We start from the raw sequence: 17,881 nt of genomic DNA on the forward strand, positions 1-17,881 counted from the left end.
ACGCGCACACACACACACACACACACACACACACACACACACACACACACACACACACACATTTTAGAGGGGGTGCAGGAGAATCATATCGTTAAATATACTATTATTAATGTACTTTCGAAGTGAAGGCTTATTCAAATTAATTACATAAGAACAGACAGACAGATGGACATTCAGTTGTCGTATAGCAGCAACAGCAGTAAGCGTGAAACAGGATATAGGGCTTTCATCTGTACTAAAGTATACAGAGACATGTCTACTGTCCTATCAATAAAGGCATATAAAAGCCTAAAAACAAATCTTACATGAGATTTAAAAAAAGGTTGTGTCCTTTATTTATGTCATGGCAGTCAGAGATGCACATTGCACACACAGACCAATTAAGGACCTTAATGTATCCCACAACCTAATTGACAAATTAAGGAGAGAAGCAGAGAATGTCCGAAAACAGACTAGGGCAGCCAAACTGTCATTCACTTTAATGCAGTTTTTTTTTTACAATATAAAAATATTTTAATAGTCTCTGCTATGCGTGTCTCTCTCTCTCTCTCTACCCTGCTGTCTCTCTCCCCACAGTTATGCATCTCCTCGTCTACTGTAGACCTGCTCAAACAGATGGTGAGACATATTCACTGCGCTAACATATAACATTACACCTTATACAGTAACAATGCACATGTATGCAGTGTATCTATGCAAAATGTGTGCATCCGCTGTTCAGCAACGTGACTGCCTGTAAAAGGAAACAGCACCGGAGGTACAGTAGGTGGTGTGCAATTTGGTATAGGGCTGTTGGCCTCTCCTTTTTACAGCGAGTTGTGGCACTTAATCTTCGCCAATTGTTTTTGCTGCCATGATGAACCCTTGACAGTCTTCTGTTCTGAGCTTTCAGGTTGCCAAACCACAGCCTAGAACACAATGACATTTGCAAGCACAGATCTGCTGTCAGGGTGCGTTCAGAGGACCCAAAAAGCAGTACGACCAAAAGGCAGGATTCACAGTTCAGGATGTTTATTAAACTTAAAACCCATAAAACGGGGCAGGCAAAACAAGGACACAGTAGTAGGCACTCTGACATGAAAACTGGGGTATATAAATAGACAAAGACTAACTAGACACAGGTGAACTCAAAATACAATCAAACACAGGATAGGCTAACAGGACAAAGAGGACACAGGTGAAAACACTGACACGTCACAAGGTAGGTGAGACAAGGTAGGGAACAGCAACTAGGCAGACGGGAAACACTATAAGGGACCATACTACAAAATAAGATACACAAAACCAACAGGGCAACAGAAAACCAAACAGAACAGGAAGACTGAACCTAAAACAACCATTTAAGGTCAAGCCACATATTAGTCCAGTGGTTTGGAACTAAAGTCAAATGCTCAAAGGCAGAGGAGCGAGGCGTGACACAGACCAGATAAAGTTTTAGGTTGTATCTCTGTCTCTCATCTCTTGTTTTATTGTATGTATTTATCCCCCTTCTTGTCTCTATCTCTCTCTTGTCTCTGTCTCTTTTCTTCTTCTTCTTTTTCTTCTCCCAGTGTCTCTGAGAATCAGTCCTGATAGATCTCAGTTCTTTCAATATGAATCTGTCTCACTGAGCTGTGAAGAAGGAGAAGAAGGGAACTCTACGTTGGCGTGGTCTGTGAAACGGAAGACCAGTGAGAAAGGAGATGGAACCTGCAACAATGAATGGGGAACCGCTGAAGTTACCGCTGGTAAGTAGGGACGGATGGAGGGAGGGAGGGAGGGAGGGAAGGATGGGCGGATCGGACCGATATCCTTTGAACTGAAATCCATCTTTCATGTCATTGTGTTTCCTTGTAGGAGTGTCCTCACTGTCCTGTATCATGGTTCTGTACCGTTGGGACAGTGGACTTTATTGGTGCCAGTCAGGGTCAGGAGAACTCAGCCAGTCCATCGACATTATGATCTCTGGTACAATCTACCATATATAACCGCATCATTCAATAATATAATCAATATATTGTTGGGGTTCCATACGTGTAGATAATCATTCATAACTGAACCTGCTGTCGGTTCTATAGAAGGAGATGTGATCCTGGAGAGCCCTGTACTTCCTGTGACGGAGGGAAGTGATGTCACTCTGCGCTGCTGGTCCAAAGACAAGACAACCGGTGAACCATCCTCTGACCGCCCAGCTGATTTCTATAAAGACGGATCCCTCGTCGGGGCTGAGTCTACAGGACAGATGACCATCCGCGGTGTTTACAAGTCTGACGGAGGATCCTACAAGTGTCACATCTCTGACCTTGGAGAGTCACCGGAGAGCTGGATGGATGTGAGAGGTGAGAAAGTCATGCGGTAATTTGGAATACAGGAATCAGTTACAAAACTAAGAGTTCAAATTCCCTGCTATAGTGGCATATACAGTAGAGGCCATGCTAGCTGGTCTGATACACCCCCCACATGGCAAAAGTGGTTTCCTGGTTTGTACCGACCCACCAACCATCCAATCCCCCCCTGTCCATATTTAGAGTTCCACACCTTCACAAAGGGGAGCTAGAAATTGGTATTTTCTGCCGTACTGTTGGTCAGAATTTTGGTCAGAATTGTATTGAAAGGATAGCCCCTTGAGATTGCAGCGTCACATTTTAGAGGGGGACCCGTACACAGGGAAAAACATTACATACGGTACAGTGCAGTTACACAAATAGACAGTGCACAATAGACAATACAGACATGTACAGATACAGTTAGCTTGCTCTCCCACCCACTCCCCCATCCCCCCCAACTCTTTCTGGACAAGCATATACAGTATGAGACTAGTACAGTACAGTGACTTGAAACAGGGGTCAGAAGTAAACAGCAGTACGGGCAGTGTTACGCGTATAGCATGAACAGGTTGAACAAGTTTGTTTTGAGGTGTGAAATGTTAAATCTGCAAATATCTGCCTGAGAAGGAATAGCTCGCATCTTTTTGACATTCGAAAGAGATTCACAGCTGTCAAAATGTGTGATCTATAGAGGAATATTTATCTGCTGCTTCAGACCCTCCTGCTTCCTCTCTGCCTCCATATTTCCACCCTCTGCTGTGGGCTGCTGGCGTCTCCATGGTTCTGCTGATTCTGGGCCTCATGTGCATCTGGAAGAAATGCAGAGGTACGTCAATGATGCTCACACACACACAACCATTTTTAGAGACACTCTTAAGATTCTCAAGGGGCGTGATGTAACCGTTCTTGTTATTTATATGGGACGAGCAGCAACAAAAAGCACACGGCAAAAAGAAAGAAAAACTCTGGCTTTTTATTCTTCCAATTCCAATTCCGGTTCCGGTTCTTCCAAGTTCACAGTCAGACCTTCAGGACAGGGTCACAGACAGACCTTCACCTGTGATTTTGTCCAGAGCATTATTACTTATTATTACTGTATGTCCAACTTAGCAATTTGATACAGTATATACACACGTAGCCTACAGTACTTCGGAAGGCGGTCATGTTACCTGCCATTAATGTAAGTAAATACTAATCAATCAATCAATCAATCTGCAGGCTGTAGGACAGACGGACACAGAGAAGGTGTGCGTGTGAAGCGGGAAGCCAAACACAGCACGAGAAGAGGTAGAGTAACTCAACATCACATGAATCACATCTGTATTATAATCACTGTAAACATGCTGAATTCTACGGCATAGCAATTTAAAGGTTCAAAGATTGATGGTACTTTTTTTCCCTCTATTGACAGATCCATATGCCAGGCAAGTATTGCTCTATATGTCTGTTGTTCATCAACATGCCAGCAGTAACAGTATCCCTATTTTGTACTGTCATTTCTGCTGAATATATATTTATATTTTAGTTTCAGACCCGTTCAGTCTCAGGGCTCATCTGCAGACCGGAGGACCAATCAATGTGGGGCTCTTGAAGACACATACTGCTCACTGCAACATGGTCAGTTTTTGAACCAATCATGTTCGTTAACCCATTTTGACCTGAGATCAGATTCTACAAATGTCTTCTACATCCTGACAGTTTTCTGAAAAAGCTATGTTTCTATGTCAGTGGTTCTTTGATTTTTCAAAAATAGTAGACCTATACAAGTCAGCTTGTAGCTCTGCTTTTTTTCAATAGCTAAAGAAAGCATAACATAATGCTAACACCATTGGTTTAGAACTCTGGAACTGCATTCAGCTCTGCGTTTGTTTTTTTCTCATTTGCAGAGGAATTAACTACTTTGAAACTATGCATGAAATAACAAAAAATAAGCACCACAATAATGCTTTACATTTGTTTACCTTTAGGCAACACAGACATCTATGGCGTAATCAGGCACTCTGCTGTCCCAGCGGCAACACACTCTTGCAGGATCTCGAACCAGCAAACATAGGACGTTTGCGAGATCAGACGGCGCCCACTCAGGGGACCAATTTGTAGGATTTTGTGTACCAATTCTCCTCTAGTGGCTCCAATTGGAATGATGTATCTTGTTCGGTCTGGATCTATTCTGTGCTGATGTGCATATCGGCAGACTCCAGGCACACATGCACAACTACAAGCCCAAAACAAATTGAACTTCTGAACCATTACCTAGGCATTGAGATGTGATCAGAAAGGCATGAGGGGGTTTGATGTTTTATTTTATTTTATTCTGTAAATAGTTTCAAATGGTTTTTAAGATATCCATGGTGCTGCTCTCTAGCTGCCCCAAGCCTGGTCCCGATGGAGGTCGTAACCTGACCTGACCATGAATCTTCTCCCTTCTGGCTCCCAAACTATATGGAATGAACTCCCCGTTGCAATTATATGCAGAGTTCGCAGACTCACTCCCAATCTTCCACCGTAATCTGCAGATCGACTCACGTGTTTAGACTCCACCTTAATTAGCCCACATAGCGCTTGCCCTATAGACTCGACAACCTTCAAAAGCTTAAAGGCTAAACATGTATTTAGATTTAGACTGATGATAGGTCCTTGATTTACTTATGATCCCACATGACTATTTCTCTGCATTTGATGTAGTACATTGTGTTGTCCAGTTGCTTACTGTAAATCGCTGTGGATTATTAAAGAGCATCTGCTAAATGTCTAAATTGTAAATTACCATTGTCTGCTGGGTGTGTATATGTCTTTAGATTTTCGCTCCATGGATCTGTAAGAGGTGAGACGTCTGTCTGTCTGTCTGTCTGTCTGTTGGACTTTTTGTTCACAGATGCTGGACAGATCAGCACCACGTGTCTTGCACATTATGTACGTCTGCCAGACACAAACTGCCTAAAGCTAGAGACGCATAATTGAGGCCCTGCTTTTTAGTCCATTAGCTTGGTATTGTATTCTAAATTATCTAACTAATTTAGTCTGCCTAGCAGCCTATAGTCTGCCTAACTAAGTCTCTTACTATGGTTATAGCCTGTTGACTGTTGTAATGCAATGTTTTCTGTGCTAAAACAGAGAACATATGGCACAGTGACACAAGTTGACCACTGGATGTCAGTATTGAGCTTTGTGTTTGTGCAAAAGGAACAAACTAATGGGTGTGTGTGGGTGGGTGGGTGTGAGAATGAGAATGAGCTGCTGTAATAGGAGAATGATATCGAATGGAACACAACCACCCTAAAGACTACTAATCATTGTGTGTATTCCTGCATCTGCATCGAGTGATCTCATTGATTTATAAAAGGTCGGTATTATGTAATAATTATATCATAGCCTCAGTAACAGGGAGATTCATGAGGTGTTCTCAGGATTTGCACCTCGGTTTCTTTCTTCTTTGTTTTCATGAATATAATAGCGATGTTTTTTTTGTATATCTGTAGGTCTACTGTACGAAATAAAAATGATTTTGATCTAAATAAGGGATGTGAACAAGGTGATGTTCTGCCTGCCTTAATTTGCCCCAACTGCATGTGCCCCTTGCCCGGGTGTGACTTTGCCCTAACTAACCTCACGTCCACCTTGGAGGAAAAAGGTGTGGCGTGGCTAGTGACTAGTGCAGGCCAACAACACTGACTGAAGTGGAGTGGCAGAGGGGGTGATTATATAGGTGTGGACTAATGAGGAGCAGGTGTGTATAGTTAGTAGGTTGGAGATGATGATCTCTGGAATGAGGGCATGGGCGTGGTCCAGCTGACACTAGTAGCCTACTGCCTGTGACTCTGTGCTGGTCCTGCTGGATCATGTAGCCTATACATTGTAGGTCGACATTCCGGGTTTTCGTGTATAGGCCTATTCCTTGTCCTGTATTTCACCATGTGTGGTGTTGGTGTAAGGCCTACCTCACCCCTCACCTCTGTTTGCATTTTCATTTAAGTAAAGACGCCGTTAATCGTGGGTTTCCTGCCTTATTTTCATGTTGAGTTTGTGCATTTGGGTCCAAAAACACATCCTGAGCCCTGACTGAAAATCTAGCCGTCCTCTATTGGCCGATGCAAAGACCCCGTATAGGCCTATACTGCACTTATTGTTCCTGTTAAGTTCACACCAGCAAAGGTTTACATCGCAATCATTTTAACCACTTTATCCATTTCACGTTGGCTATTAAAAATAACAATATCTACAAGCTCCCAGCTCATCACTTCGTGTCGCGCTGTGAGCTTGCGCACATCTGAATTTTTTTGGAAAAATTGCGATAATAAAAACAAAACATGGATCTTCTTTTCTGGGGGTTCCTGGCACAAAACCTTTTCAGATGGGTGTCTGCGACTCTGCGGCTCCGTGCCCAAAAACATCATTTACTTGCCAAGTGTTACTGCTGCCATGTCATGGTTTTATTTCTGTGTTCTGTCCTCTTGGGGGCGCTCTAGGTGTGTTCAATGTGTTGTGGGTTTCTCGTTGTGTGTCTGTGTTTACTCCGGTTTGTGTGTGTGAGAGAGGTCAGAGGTTATCATTGCGCAGAAGGAAGGAAATGCACTGTCCGGATCGCTGAGAGAGAGAGAGTTCTGTGCAAAAGAAGTTGGAATTAAGAAAGAAAACAAAGTAGACCAGAATAAGTAAAGTAAACTAGAAGAAGTAAAGAGAACTATAACATGTAAAGCAGAAGAAAGTAAAGTTAAGTAGCCTACAGCAAAAGTAAAATAGAGAAAAGAACAGAAAACAAAAAGGGTTTTCAAGAAAGACTGAAGGATCCAAGTCGACCCCCCCCCCCCCCCCCCATTCATGTGCAAGCAGGCAAAGTGGTCAGTATTGTATTTGTTTGTGAATCTTATTGTGAAAGTCATGTATTATTATGATGAACGTCCAAGTTAATGTTTTGTTTTGTTGTCTTGTTTTTGTATGTCAGTTCTACGGTGTTAATAAACAGCAGTAAAAATAACTCCGAGTCCCGTGCGATGGATGGGCGGCACACCAAGGTTTGACAACATCGGACTGTCTTAAAGGTATCACATGTTTTGTTTAGAGGTCTGCCGGCTTTCTTTGTTGCCACTCTAGTTGCATGCTCAAAACCACAACACACCCACACACATGCACGACACATTCCACAACATCTGATCTACACAAGACTGAACATCCTGCATGAGAGCTATATATGCGGATATTCATTCTTCACAAACGCGACCTCATACAGTATGCATAGTGTTTAAATGCACATTGAATACACAGATTCATATAGGCTACTGAACATTATTTGTACATTGTACTTGTGTTAATAATTACAATGTATAGTTTTCTGTAACCAATGCACACAGACACAACTTAATTGCAATTCTTAAAATCTTATGAATCTTGGCAAACCAATTGAATCCAACAAAGGCTTTGTGCTTTTATGCAAAGCGCATTTTGTCACAGTGCAACCCAATTGCAGACAGACAGGCGCAGGCAGATGAGCTTCAATGCAAGGGTTTTATGCCAAAAAACCAACACAAGGAAGTACATGTACTTGAAGTACATATATCAGGAATACACTAGGAGTTAAATCATGGATACACGAGGAGCTGAACACTACTGACATAAAGTGACGAACTAGCAAGGGAACTGAACAAACAGGGGAGTATAAATAGACACAGACTAACTAGGCACAGGTGAAACAAAACTCAAAATCAAGACAGGTATTGGCTGGGGGACTAAGAGGACACACAGGTGGAAAACAAAGACTAATCACAATATAGGTTAGACAAGGCAGGTACAGAACTACAGGGGCAGACAGGAAGGCAAAAAACAATACTACAAAATAAAGGGTACACAAGTAACCATGACACGTCACGGACCGTGACACATTTAACCTGTGTTTTTGGGATACATGCACTGCATGCATAAAGGTTATTCTGATCTTAAATGATACACATGCACTACATGGGTACGAATTTGATTTTTTATTAGTGGCACACCTTTCGAATCGTTAACATAGGACCAGAATGGAAACTACGGGAGTGTTCGGAAATACCGCACCGGAGCGCACTCGCCTATTAGTTTGCATTGCACAGTGTGCTCAGTGCGCTATTTCCGAACGCGCCCAAATGAAGTCTCTATATGACTTCTTATGTGTGTGTTTTCATTTTAAAGGTCAAATGTCTTGTGCCGTTTACATTTCTGTCTAATAAAGTATGCAATCAATCAAACAAACCTCATACAGATTTCAGCTGAAGATTTGATTTGTATAGGAATGTTTGTATGTTCTTGCCATTCTTGCCTGACTGGTTGATACAGTCACTTCAATGGTAGTCTCTGCACGTTGTGTGCACAGCCTAGCGACTTTATTCATGCAATCATAGCAACAAACAAATGCATGTCGAGACAGTGGCCTTGTGGTTAGAGTGTCCGCCCTGAAACTGGGAGGTCGGGGTTCGATCGCTGACCGGGTCATACCAAATTAAGACTGTAAAAATGGGACCCAATGCCTCCCTGCTTGGCACTCAGCATCAAAGGGTTGGATCGGGGGGGTCAAATCTACTAATCAAATTATTCCCGAGCGCGGCACGGCTGCAGCTCACCGCTCCTTGGCTGCGGCTCACCGCTCCAAGAGATGGGTCAAATGCGGAGAACACATTTCACTGCGGTAACGTGTGTGACAAATCCTATGACTTTGACTAGTTCAAAGGTTTATTATTGTTTATTTTTTTATCACCATTGTTCCCCACAGAGATAGTCAGTGGTCTAAATGTAAAGTGGCCTAAATGTAATTTCTAGAAATAGTGAGTCTTGCGTGGTCTCTTTGGGGGCCAGATTTTGTATTTTCTACCAGGAAGCATTTAGAAAGTCCTCTTGCCATGCAGTTTTCAATTAACACGGTAATTTCTCCAGATCTTCCGATGTTGTCACCAGAGATTCAGGTACTGCAAGTAATGACAGTAAAGCACACGTCAGTGATCATGCATGGAATGGAAACTATGTGAAACAGACATGTAATCGTACCAGGAAATCATTGTGGGACACATACATTTCTGAAACATCACACCCGTGTGAACTGAGTGGTGCAACTCCCCCCCCCCCCCCCCCCCCTCTTTCTCTCTCTCGCTCATTAGCAGGCACTATCTCTCACTATCTCTCTGTTTCTGGCACAACAGCGCCCCTACTGGTACTAATAGTCATATACTGGTGTGTCACATATAGGTGGGTTAACGTCACATAGGTAGGCGGACACGGACATTGCTGTTCCTTTGAGTGGTTGCACCACTCAAAAATGTATGTTACTACTGTATATCAGTAGTTCTCAAACTCAAATTCAAAATGCTGTGTATTTGCTATTTGGCCCGGCGACCCCCATCTCAAAATATGTTGTTCCAGGGAGTCAGGGACCCCCAAGAAGCAAAGATTTTAGTTTAAAAAAGTTCGCTTTAAAATATATATTCAAAGATTTTCACATTTTCTCAACTTTTCTAAAAAGAATATCAGCTCTACATGAAAGCTGGTTTATCTGCTGTTTCTGAATAGCCAAAGTATAAAATGACAGACGGTATTCCCGGTATTAATGGGTCTTATCTGTTTTTCATACCTTTTTTTAAATTACTTTTCTTCTTTATGAAATACGTGATGATCAATGCCGAAAGCACAATTCCACCTACAAGTCCTGTGACTACACACAGAACAAAAATAGGATCGGACGTCTGTTGAGAGTGAAAGAGGGGCTGGTCCTGGGAGTCGTCTCCTGAAAGACAAACAACACGTACATTTATGAGCACAGTCAAAGTCCCATGCAGCCATATACTGTAGAAACACTAAACACTTTGTTCTCAAGAGTATTAGCTTACAGCGGGTCTCAATGGGGATTTAAAGGTAAAACATGTCTGAATGTGAGATATATAATAGATGTTTGAAACGCCATTGAGTGACTGTCGTACAGAAACAATTGTTCAGGGGAGAATGTTCTTCTGTCCACTGTCCAGCACCTGAAGGTTTATCGTTTAGATCAGGGGTGTCCAAACTTATTTCAAAGGGGGCCATATTCAAAAAATATTAAAACACCCAAGGGGCCAACTTCATAATGTACCTTTGATTCTAAACGATTCAATTTAACTATTTTGTCAGGTGTGCGCTATGAGCAAAAGGTGTAACTCAGCCTTTTTACCAATGTAACCAGACGAACAAGGTAAAAAAAAAAAAGAAATACAAGGAACAAGGAACACTCACAAATTACCATACTATGGGAAATGCCCGCACGTTAAAAAACTTTAATGTAAAAAGTACCCCATACTGTTGGGCGGGCCGTTCATAATACAATTCAGGTATGAAGCTGCTGGCCGTATACAATTTGCCCCAGTGCCGCATTTGGCCGGCGGGCCGCACTTTGGACAGCCCTGGTTTAGACGTACATGCTTTTGGTTAATGCTTTCTCAGTGCATTCTTAGAGGTGGTGGTTCTTAAACCTTTTCATGTCAAGAAGGAACCCCGATACATATTCGTCTGCAGACCCCCATTTGTACAGTATACAGTAAGAGAATATTTTTTTTCGGGGTGGTTTGCAGTGGTTCTCAACCTACTTTCAAGCACCCCTTACTTTGATAAGCATTAGACCCCCATTTTAAAACTCTGGAACCAAATAACTGTGTGTACACAAATTTGGTTCCAGGTGTATATACACTCAGTTACAGACCTGCAAATGTCCATTTCGTTAACTAAATAACTATCAACAATGTTGCTATAGGGACCACCTCAATGACCCCTGGGGGTCCCCGGACCCCACTTTGAGAACCAGTGCACTAGACTAGATGACATGTACAGCGCTAGTCTGTGGTCCAGTTAAAGTGACAAAGTCTTTGCTGAAAAGCCTCACCTTGAAATCGTCTTTCAGGTTGTGTTCGATCTGCATTCACCTGTAGCGGCTTCTCGACTTGTCCACTTCCAGCCAATTTCTGTGTTGAGGTATCTATACAAGTCATCGTAATAGAATGACAGCATTGTAATTGTGAAGTATTTAAGATGGCACATTTTGTATCTAGACTAGAGCCCAGAGTTGGGTGCATTAGTGCATACAGTACGTTGGTTATAACATACCAACAGTTTGACAGATATCGTCAGACTAATGCTGCAAACACCTTCGCTCCTGGCGACATGCGTGGCCGGTTACAACTAACCCGTGGCAGGTTAACCCGTGGCTTCCTGTGAGGTTATAGGTTTAGGGTTGGGTTCTATTATCTATAGGGTGTTGTCCGACTGTTAGTAGGCCTAACGTCGGTTCAATGTCAAATGCAATGCGAAAGTGTCCTTTAAAAAATAAATCTATTTTTATAAAATGGCACCGAAATTAGATTTTCCAGTTTCCAGCACTGACTCACTAACAATAGAAGTGACTCACTAACACTATAAGTGACTCACCAACAATAGAAGTGACTCACCAACAATAGAAGTGATTCATCAACAATAAATGAATGACTTACCAAAAATAAAAGTGACTCACCAACAATAAGCTGCACGACAGCTTCCTTCATGTGACTCCTCAGTTTGGGAATGAAGAGTCTGTATCGCCCAGTGTCTGACGACCTTAATTGATTGATTGAACATTGTATTAACAGTGTTCCTAATGGGTATACAGTTCAAGGAAAGTACAGGTCAATGCAAAAACTGCTGAGAGGACGAAACCAGAAAATGCATTAAAGACTCGTTTTACACATACCTCACCCTGGAGAGTTTCAGGGAGACGTTTCCGTTCTTCAAGTCGTCCGCAAACAGCGACGTCCTTCCACTGTACGACGGGTCCTTCATGTCCAGAACCTCTCGGCCGTCCCGTCGGAGGTGGACGTGGTTCCTCGTGTTCCATTTGGACGACGGCGACGGGCCGGGCTTCGTCCACTCCACCGTCATGCGGACGACGCTGAACAGAGGCTCCAGGCGACAGGGCAAGAGGACATCTTGTCCGGGTGTTGCAAAGATGATCTTAGAGGGACACACGACGCGAGGCTCTGCTGTGTGGGAAACACAAATATTGATTCGTTTATTGATTTTTTTACACTCAACCTTTGTTGCAGTCTATTTGCTTCTGCACATGCAGTGCATGAGTCATGACGAATACCAAAACTCTCGCCGGCAGAACACAGTCGCCCCGGGCTCAAATCCAGGGATTAACCCATATAACTCAGACAACCCATTAGTTATGTTAGAAATGTCGAGTATGGGCCTATCCCTCCGGCATTTAGAAACTGCTGAATGCTAACTTGCAAAAGTTGGACAGTGTTCATAATTAGCATAATAAGATGGGGTACCATTAACAACGTGTACAGTATAAGGCAACATTTATTTATTTTTTATTATGCTTTAAGTAGCTTGTGACGAATCAAACTAGAGGTTCTGAATCCACGATTCTGAATCCATTGCAAGCATTAGTTTTGCATGAAAAACACTCCTTGGGCTAAATTCGGCCATATAGCCATATAGAATTTGTGCACAAATGTGCTGACCTTATCATATTTGTGATGACGGCTATGGTAGTTTTTTGGCCCGAAGGAGTGTTTTTCTGTGCAAAACTAATGATTGCAATGGCTTCAGAATCTATGGGTCAGATTTATTTAGAGTTCTTCCTCCCAAAGAGAAGTGCATGTGTCTGCATCATGTCTATCCAACACAAGCGTGTTAATTACACACAATGAAACAAACAATCATTGCAAGACCAAGACAGTTAATGTTTCTAGTCATACTGGTGATTTTTCTTAGTATGTGATGGAAGAAAGGCAACAGATTAGAATGTCACATGCATCGTACCGTACATACTCAAAGGTGTTTACTTACCAGTAAGTGAAGGAGCTGGCAGCCATGTCAGCAGATAAATTAGACTGCAACATATTAAGCGATGATGAAAACAACATGGTGTGTGATCCATAACAGCCCCTGGACAAGTAAAGCAGTTAACCCTAGAACACTAAACCCTAGAACACTAAACCCAACATTTGTCACTAAACCCCATGTGATAATAATAACAAATATTTCCCACCCGGGTTTAGTGTTCTAGGGTTAAATAAATGCCGTTGTTGGTCATAAAGGTAAATTTGAGGCCGTGCAGCCTATTGGACCGTCGCTCTCCCTCTTTGAAAACACTGCACTCCTTTAAAATATTGTTTCTATGGACACAGCAACAGGTGGGAGGATACTATTAGCCTACTCCTACTGTGATAGGCTGCGCCTTATAGACAGAAATGCAGAGGTGGTTTCAAAAACAAACAAAAGGGAATACCGGGTATACTAGCTGTGCAGGTGCTATTTCCTGTATTGTGTGCGCAGATTTATTATCTTGCTGTTTTGCCAGGAACGTCCAGCTTAATTTCTTCCTTATTGGAAAAATGCTGAAGGCTTAAAATACACACTGGTTTAAAGGGGAAGTTGCTAGAGAGATCAAGAGATAATGAAGTGGGAGCCTTGCCAGACACTGACAGTAACTAACTATAAGAAGATAGAGCTTTCTTATCGAAGATCGCTTAGTATAATCTTAACAATTTCTAATCACATATGATTGGGTACAAGCTGTGTCTACTCTAAAGCAGATTGTAGTGTACCATACCTTTCTCTTGCTCTGTGTTATAAATATGCATGTGTGTGCGCACGCCTGCCTGCCTGCACACACACACACACACACACACACACACACACACACACACACACACACACACACACACACACACACACACACACACACACACAATATGGGTGAGTGAATTTATAAGAACAGCTCTCATCTAAAGTAAAAAGAACGAGAAAAATCAAAATAATGTAACCTTGAACTTAACATTTAAGTACAGTAAATCAGATGAAACACTTGCTATGCATCCCATATCCATAATGCATTATAAACATACTTAAACATACGCTTTGGACCAAACCTCTTAAATCCATTGGACCCTATAAAACTGTCTGCTAAAGCAGGCCAACTCCACCACCTCTCCCCTTCTCATGCAAGTAATTGACAATATATATATATATAGCAGTATTGCTTTGTTTTCAAAAAATAACTTCCTGAAAAATGTAAATTTTTCATTTCCTGAAAAACAAAAACATTTTGGATTTAGGTGGTTTCTTGCGACAGCAGAGTTATGTTATATGTCTCGACTTCTACTCAATTCAATTCAATTGTATTAAAGTGTCAAATCACAACAAGTTGTGTCAAGACACTTGCATGTAGAGCAGAGACCGGACAGTCAAGTTCAAGTTTATTGGTCATTTAAAATACACACACCTTATACAATGTATTCAGGGTTTTCTTTTTTGACCAAAAGGGAGTGTTTGGCAGAGGCCTCAGCTTATAATGCCAGCCCTTTTAATATTCAAAATAGCTATAAAAAAAAGGAAAAAAAATACAACAAAACAAAAAAAAACATAACAAAAAAAAACAGAGGACAACAGAAATTATAATAATAATAATGGTAATGATAATGATGATGATAATAGTAATAATAATAAACATGAAGGAGGAAGGAGTCCAACCCTGAGCAAGCAATTTTGCGACAGTGACAACGAAAAACACATACACCCTTAACTGGAAGAAACGTCAGTCAGACGCCCCACCCTGACACAATGCTGCTTGTCAGGGTGGGTGGGGGATCCCCAGTTCAAATATGATTCTTTGTGGGTGGTCGCAGCCTGAAAAGGTTGAGAACACTGTGTTAGCAGACACTCTTAGAGCAACATAATAGTTGTATTGTTGTATGCACTGTTGTGTAATAATTAAACTGCAAGTGTGAAAAGCAGGATGTTTCTGGAACAAAAACATAATTGGTGCTAAGTGAACCCACCCTGGACAAATGAAAGTAAAATAAATTGCTTCATAAATGCGTTCAAGGTTCAAGGTTTGTGTTGTCACAGGTGTATGATAGCCTATACAGCTGCCGTAACAATGCCTGTAGTGTGATTATTGCACTTATTGCAGTTTCCTCAACATTCTGGTGGTTTTGGAATATTATTATCTTTTCCTTTATTCTTTTAAGTTGAAAATAAATACGGGGCTGCAAAAAGGACTCGCTCCGTTTTTAGGAGTTTACATTTTGGATGTTTACATGAATTAACATTTCTCCATGATGCTTTTTTATTTACTATAAATACATTTGAGCCAAAGAGAGAGGAGGTCAAATGGCCTACAAATTAAAAAAAAATATTTTATTGAAAATGTTTTTCTTTTTGTATTTCTGCCTCAATGTATTTATATTTTGTTCATGATGCATAATATGTTACAGTAGGCTACGTATATTTTAAACGGTTTATTTGATGTTATTACTTGATATGCATATCTGACATTGTGCCTTCTTGTTATAACTTTGTTTGCTTTGTTTATGTCTTAACATTGAGTAGGCCAGGGAATAGAGACATGAACAAGGCAAACAAAGTTATAACAAGAAGGCACAATGTCTTGAAACTGAGACCATCAGGGCTTCTATACTTCCTTCCATGGACACTAAACACACAAGGGCAGCGACTGTTATGGTCTGGCTCCCTGCCTGTCCATCTTTCCATTTTGGCCACTCCCCCCTCCCTTTGCTTCTACACACACCTGTCTCCCACTGCCTCATCAGCCCTATTGGTCCCCTCTCACTACTCACCTGTGCCAACTTCCCCCATCAGCCTCCACCCATAAGACTGGACTCATTCTGCTCATTCTTTGCTAGAGTATAACCATTTGTTAGTGTGTTTTCCGGCCTCCTGCCTTTCAGTACATTTTGCCTGAGTGTTCCTCAGGTTTGACCCTCTGCGTTGTTTTGGACTTGTTACTTGTTACTCCTTGTTTACCTTTTGACCTGCCTATTTGGATTTATGGTTTTGCCTGCCTGCTTCACCTTATGTAAGCCTTTTGTTTCGTCTTCATTAAACCCTTGCAAAGTACTCTGCCTGTGTTGCCTGCATTTGGGTCCTACTTTGACACGCACCGTAACAGCGACCAGTTCATCCGTTCCACAATCATTGACTCTAGTGATGGTTCTATACAGATAGGTCCTACGTTGGCAACACTACAGAGCAGGTATACTTACAGACAGCCCAGGTTTGACCCCTTCTGTTGCGGCCTCTCTACCATCTCCTCCGTTCCTATAGGCCATGAAGTTCACCTGGCTGAACTTGAACCTATCGCATCTGGGCGGGCAGACCCCCCCCCCCCCCACGGCAAGGGGCACACACTCCGGAGGTCGTGGTGCTTAAAGAGTCGAGGGACATGGCTACCGCTGCCCCCCCCCCATGGGGGTCGTGGTCGTGGCACTTACAGCCCTTCTCATGTCAACATCATGGCTACCACACTGGCCCCGGCCGGGTGCATCTTGGCCCCCAGCCATGGTCACTGCTCTCTTAAAACCAAAAGCATGCCAAATATAGAAAACGGAGCAAAACACAACACATCTAAATTTCCACCGGCTCGTGTGTGTGTGTGTGTGTGTGTGTGTGTGTGTGCTGCACTCTCTCTCTCTCTCTCTCTCTCTCTCTCTCTCTCTCTCTCTCTATATCTTTCCTGTTGTGTTCTTACTTCTTACACTAATAGTCTTTGAAGTTGGCATAAATGTTTCCTCAGCATCATTCGTACACATGCTGTATATGCGCATGACCCTGGCCCAGAGGGGAAGTGGTACGTGGTTTGTCTGTCATGTATTAGGGTCAGTCAGTCAGCCGTCAGTCAGTCAGTCAGGCAGTCAGGCAGTCAGGCAGTCAGGCAGTCAGTCAGTACAAGACAAGACAAGACAAGACAGACAGACAGACAGACAGACAGGAAGGACACAATGGATGTGATAACACTCTCTCTTCTGTTCTGTAAGTACATCTTTACTAGTGCATATTGGTGTTTGAGGAGAGAGAAACGGAGATAGCAAAAGAAAGAAAAAAATCTCTCTCTCTTTCTCTTTCTCTCTCTCAGCCTCAGTGAGGGTCCGTCCCGACAGATCTCAGTTCTTTGAATACGAGACGTTTTCTCTGAGTTGCGAGGAGGAACGGAGGAGGAACTGGACTGTGAGACGGAACACAAGCATCACCAGTGTTTCAGAGTGTGGACTCACCTGGGGGAGATTGGTGAACTCTCTCTGTACCATCGGAGATGCCTATGCGCTGGACAGTGGAACATACTGGTGTCAGTCTGCAGACGGAGAGAGGGGCAGTGCCGTCAACATCACTGTGACTGGTGGGTTCATTGTTTTGTAACCCATTTTCACGTCTGTGTCAATTATCTAATGTGATCCTGGGCTCTTATACACACCCTCCGCCAACCTGGGGTAGAGCAACGGACTTGAACTCATGCTTCCTTCATGCCCGAGTGTCCAAGTCGCTCCTTTACACCTGACAGGGGGGGGGGAGTTTCCCTGGTTGGACGTATAGCGTAGCGCGTGGAAGGAACACGTTATTCCAACCAGTTCCTTTCCCCTCCATGCTAAATACATTCTTAAAACGCTGTTGTTTTCTTACTGTTTTGTTCTGTTTTTTTTTTTTAGAAAGAGCCGTTATCCTGCATAGCCCTGCACTTCCGGTGACGGAGGGAAGTGACGTCACGCTGAGCTGCCGGTACGAGAACAAGGCAACTGGTGAAACAT

General features: G+C 42.6%; 2 protein-coding genes across 2 annotated transcripts; one reads left to right on the forward strand and one right to left on the reverse strand.

Annotated features, from left to right (window-relative positions):
- Nucleotides 1-578: 578 nt before the first annotated feature.
- Nucleotides 579-4,309, forward strand: LOC308335314 (Fc receptor-like protein 5; the record flags this gene model as incomplete). The annotated part of the gene is made up of 8 exons (XM_080792333.1): nt 579-618; nt 1,551-1,727; nt 1,837-1,947; nt 2,058-2,318; nt 3,022-3,132; nt 3,525-3,593; nt 3,718-3,923; nt 4,274-4,309. 7 exons carry the CDS (start codon nt 579-581, stop codon nt 3,810-3,812), a joined length of 864 nt encoding a protein of 287 aa, XP_080648459.1. The 3' UTR covers nt 3,813-3,923; nt 4,274-4,309.
- Nucleotides 4,310-7,739: 3,430 nt separating this feature from the next.
- Nucleotides 7,740-12,309, reverse strand: LOC308335626 (butyrophilin-like protein 8). The gene is made up of 5 exons (XM_080792726.1): nt 12,016-12,309; nt 11,800-11,882; nt 11,176-11,268; nt 9,913-10,050; nt 7,740-9,238 (listed from the first exon to the last, which is right to left on the reverse strand). Exons 1-5 carry the CDS (start codon nt 12,201-12,203, stop codon nt 9,186-9,188), a joined length of 555 nt encoding a protein of 184 aa, XP_080648852.1. The 5' UTR covers nt 12,204-12,309; the 3' UTR covers nt 7,740-9,185.
- Between the last annotated feature and the right edge of the window lie 5,572 nt (nt 12,310-17,881).

The sequence above is a fragment of the Protomyctophum bolini genome (genome assembly GCF_963924005.1).
Source record: "Protomyctophum bolini genome assembly, chromosome: 20".
Lineage (NCBI taxonomy): Eukaryota > Metazoa > Chordata > Actinopteri > Myctophiformes > Myctophidae > Protomyctophum > Protomyctophum bolini.

Bases quoted from the DNA above. Each gene is read 5' to 3' on its own strand.
- LOC308335626 (XM_080792726.1), bottom strand. From the start codon at position 12,203: ATGACGGTGGAGTGGACGAAGCCCGGCCCGTCGCCGTCGTCCAAATGG. The intron at 11,883-12,015 runs GTATGTGTAAAA...CAATCAATTAAG, and splicing joins CTGAAACTCTCCAGGGTGAG to GTCGTCAGACACTGGGCGAT. The intron at 10,051-11,175 runs GTGAGGCTTTTC...TTTGTCTTTCAG, and splicing joins ACCTGAAAGACGATTTCAAG to GAGACGACTCCCAGGACCAG.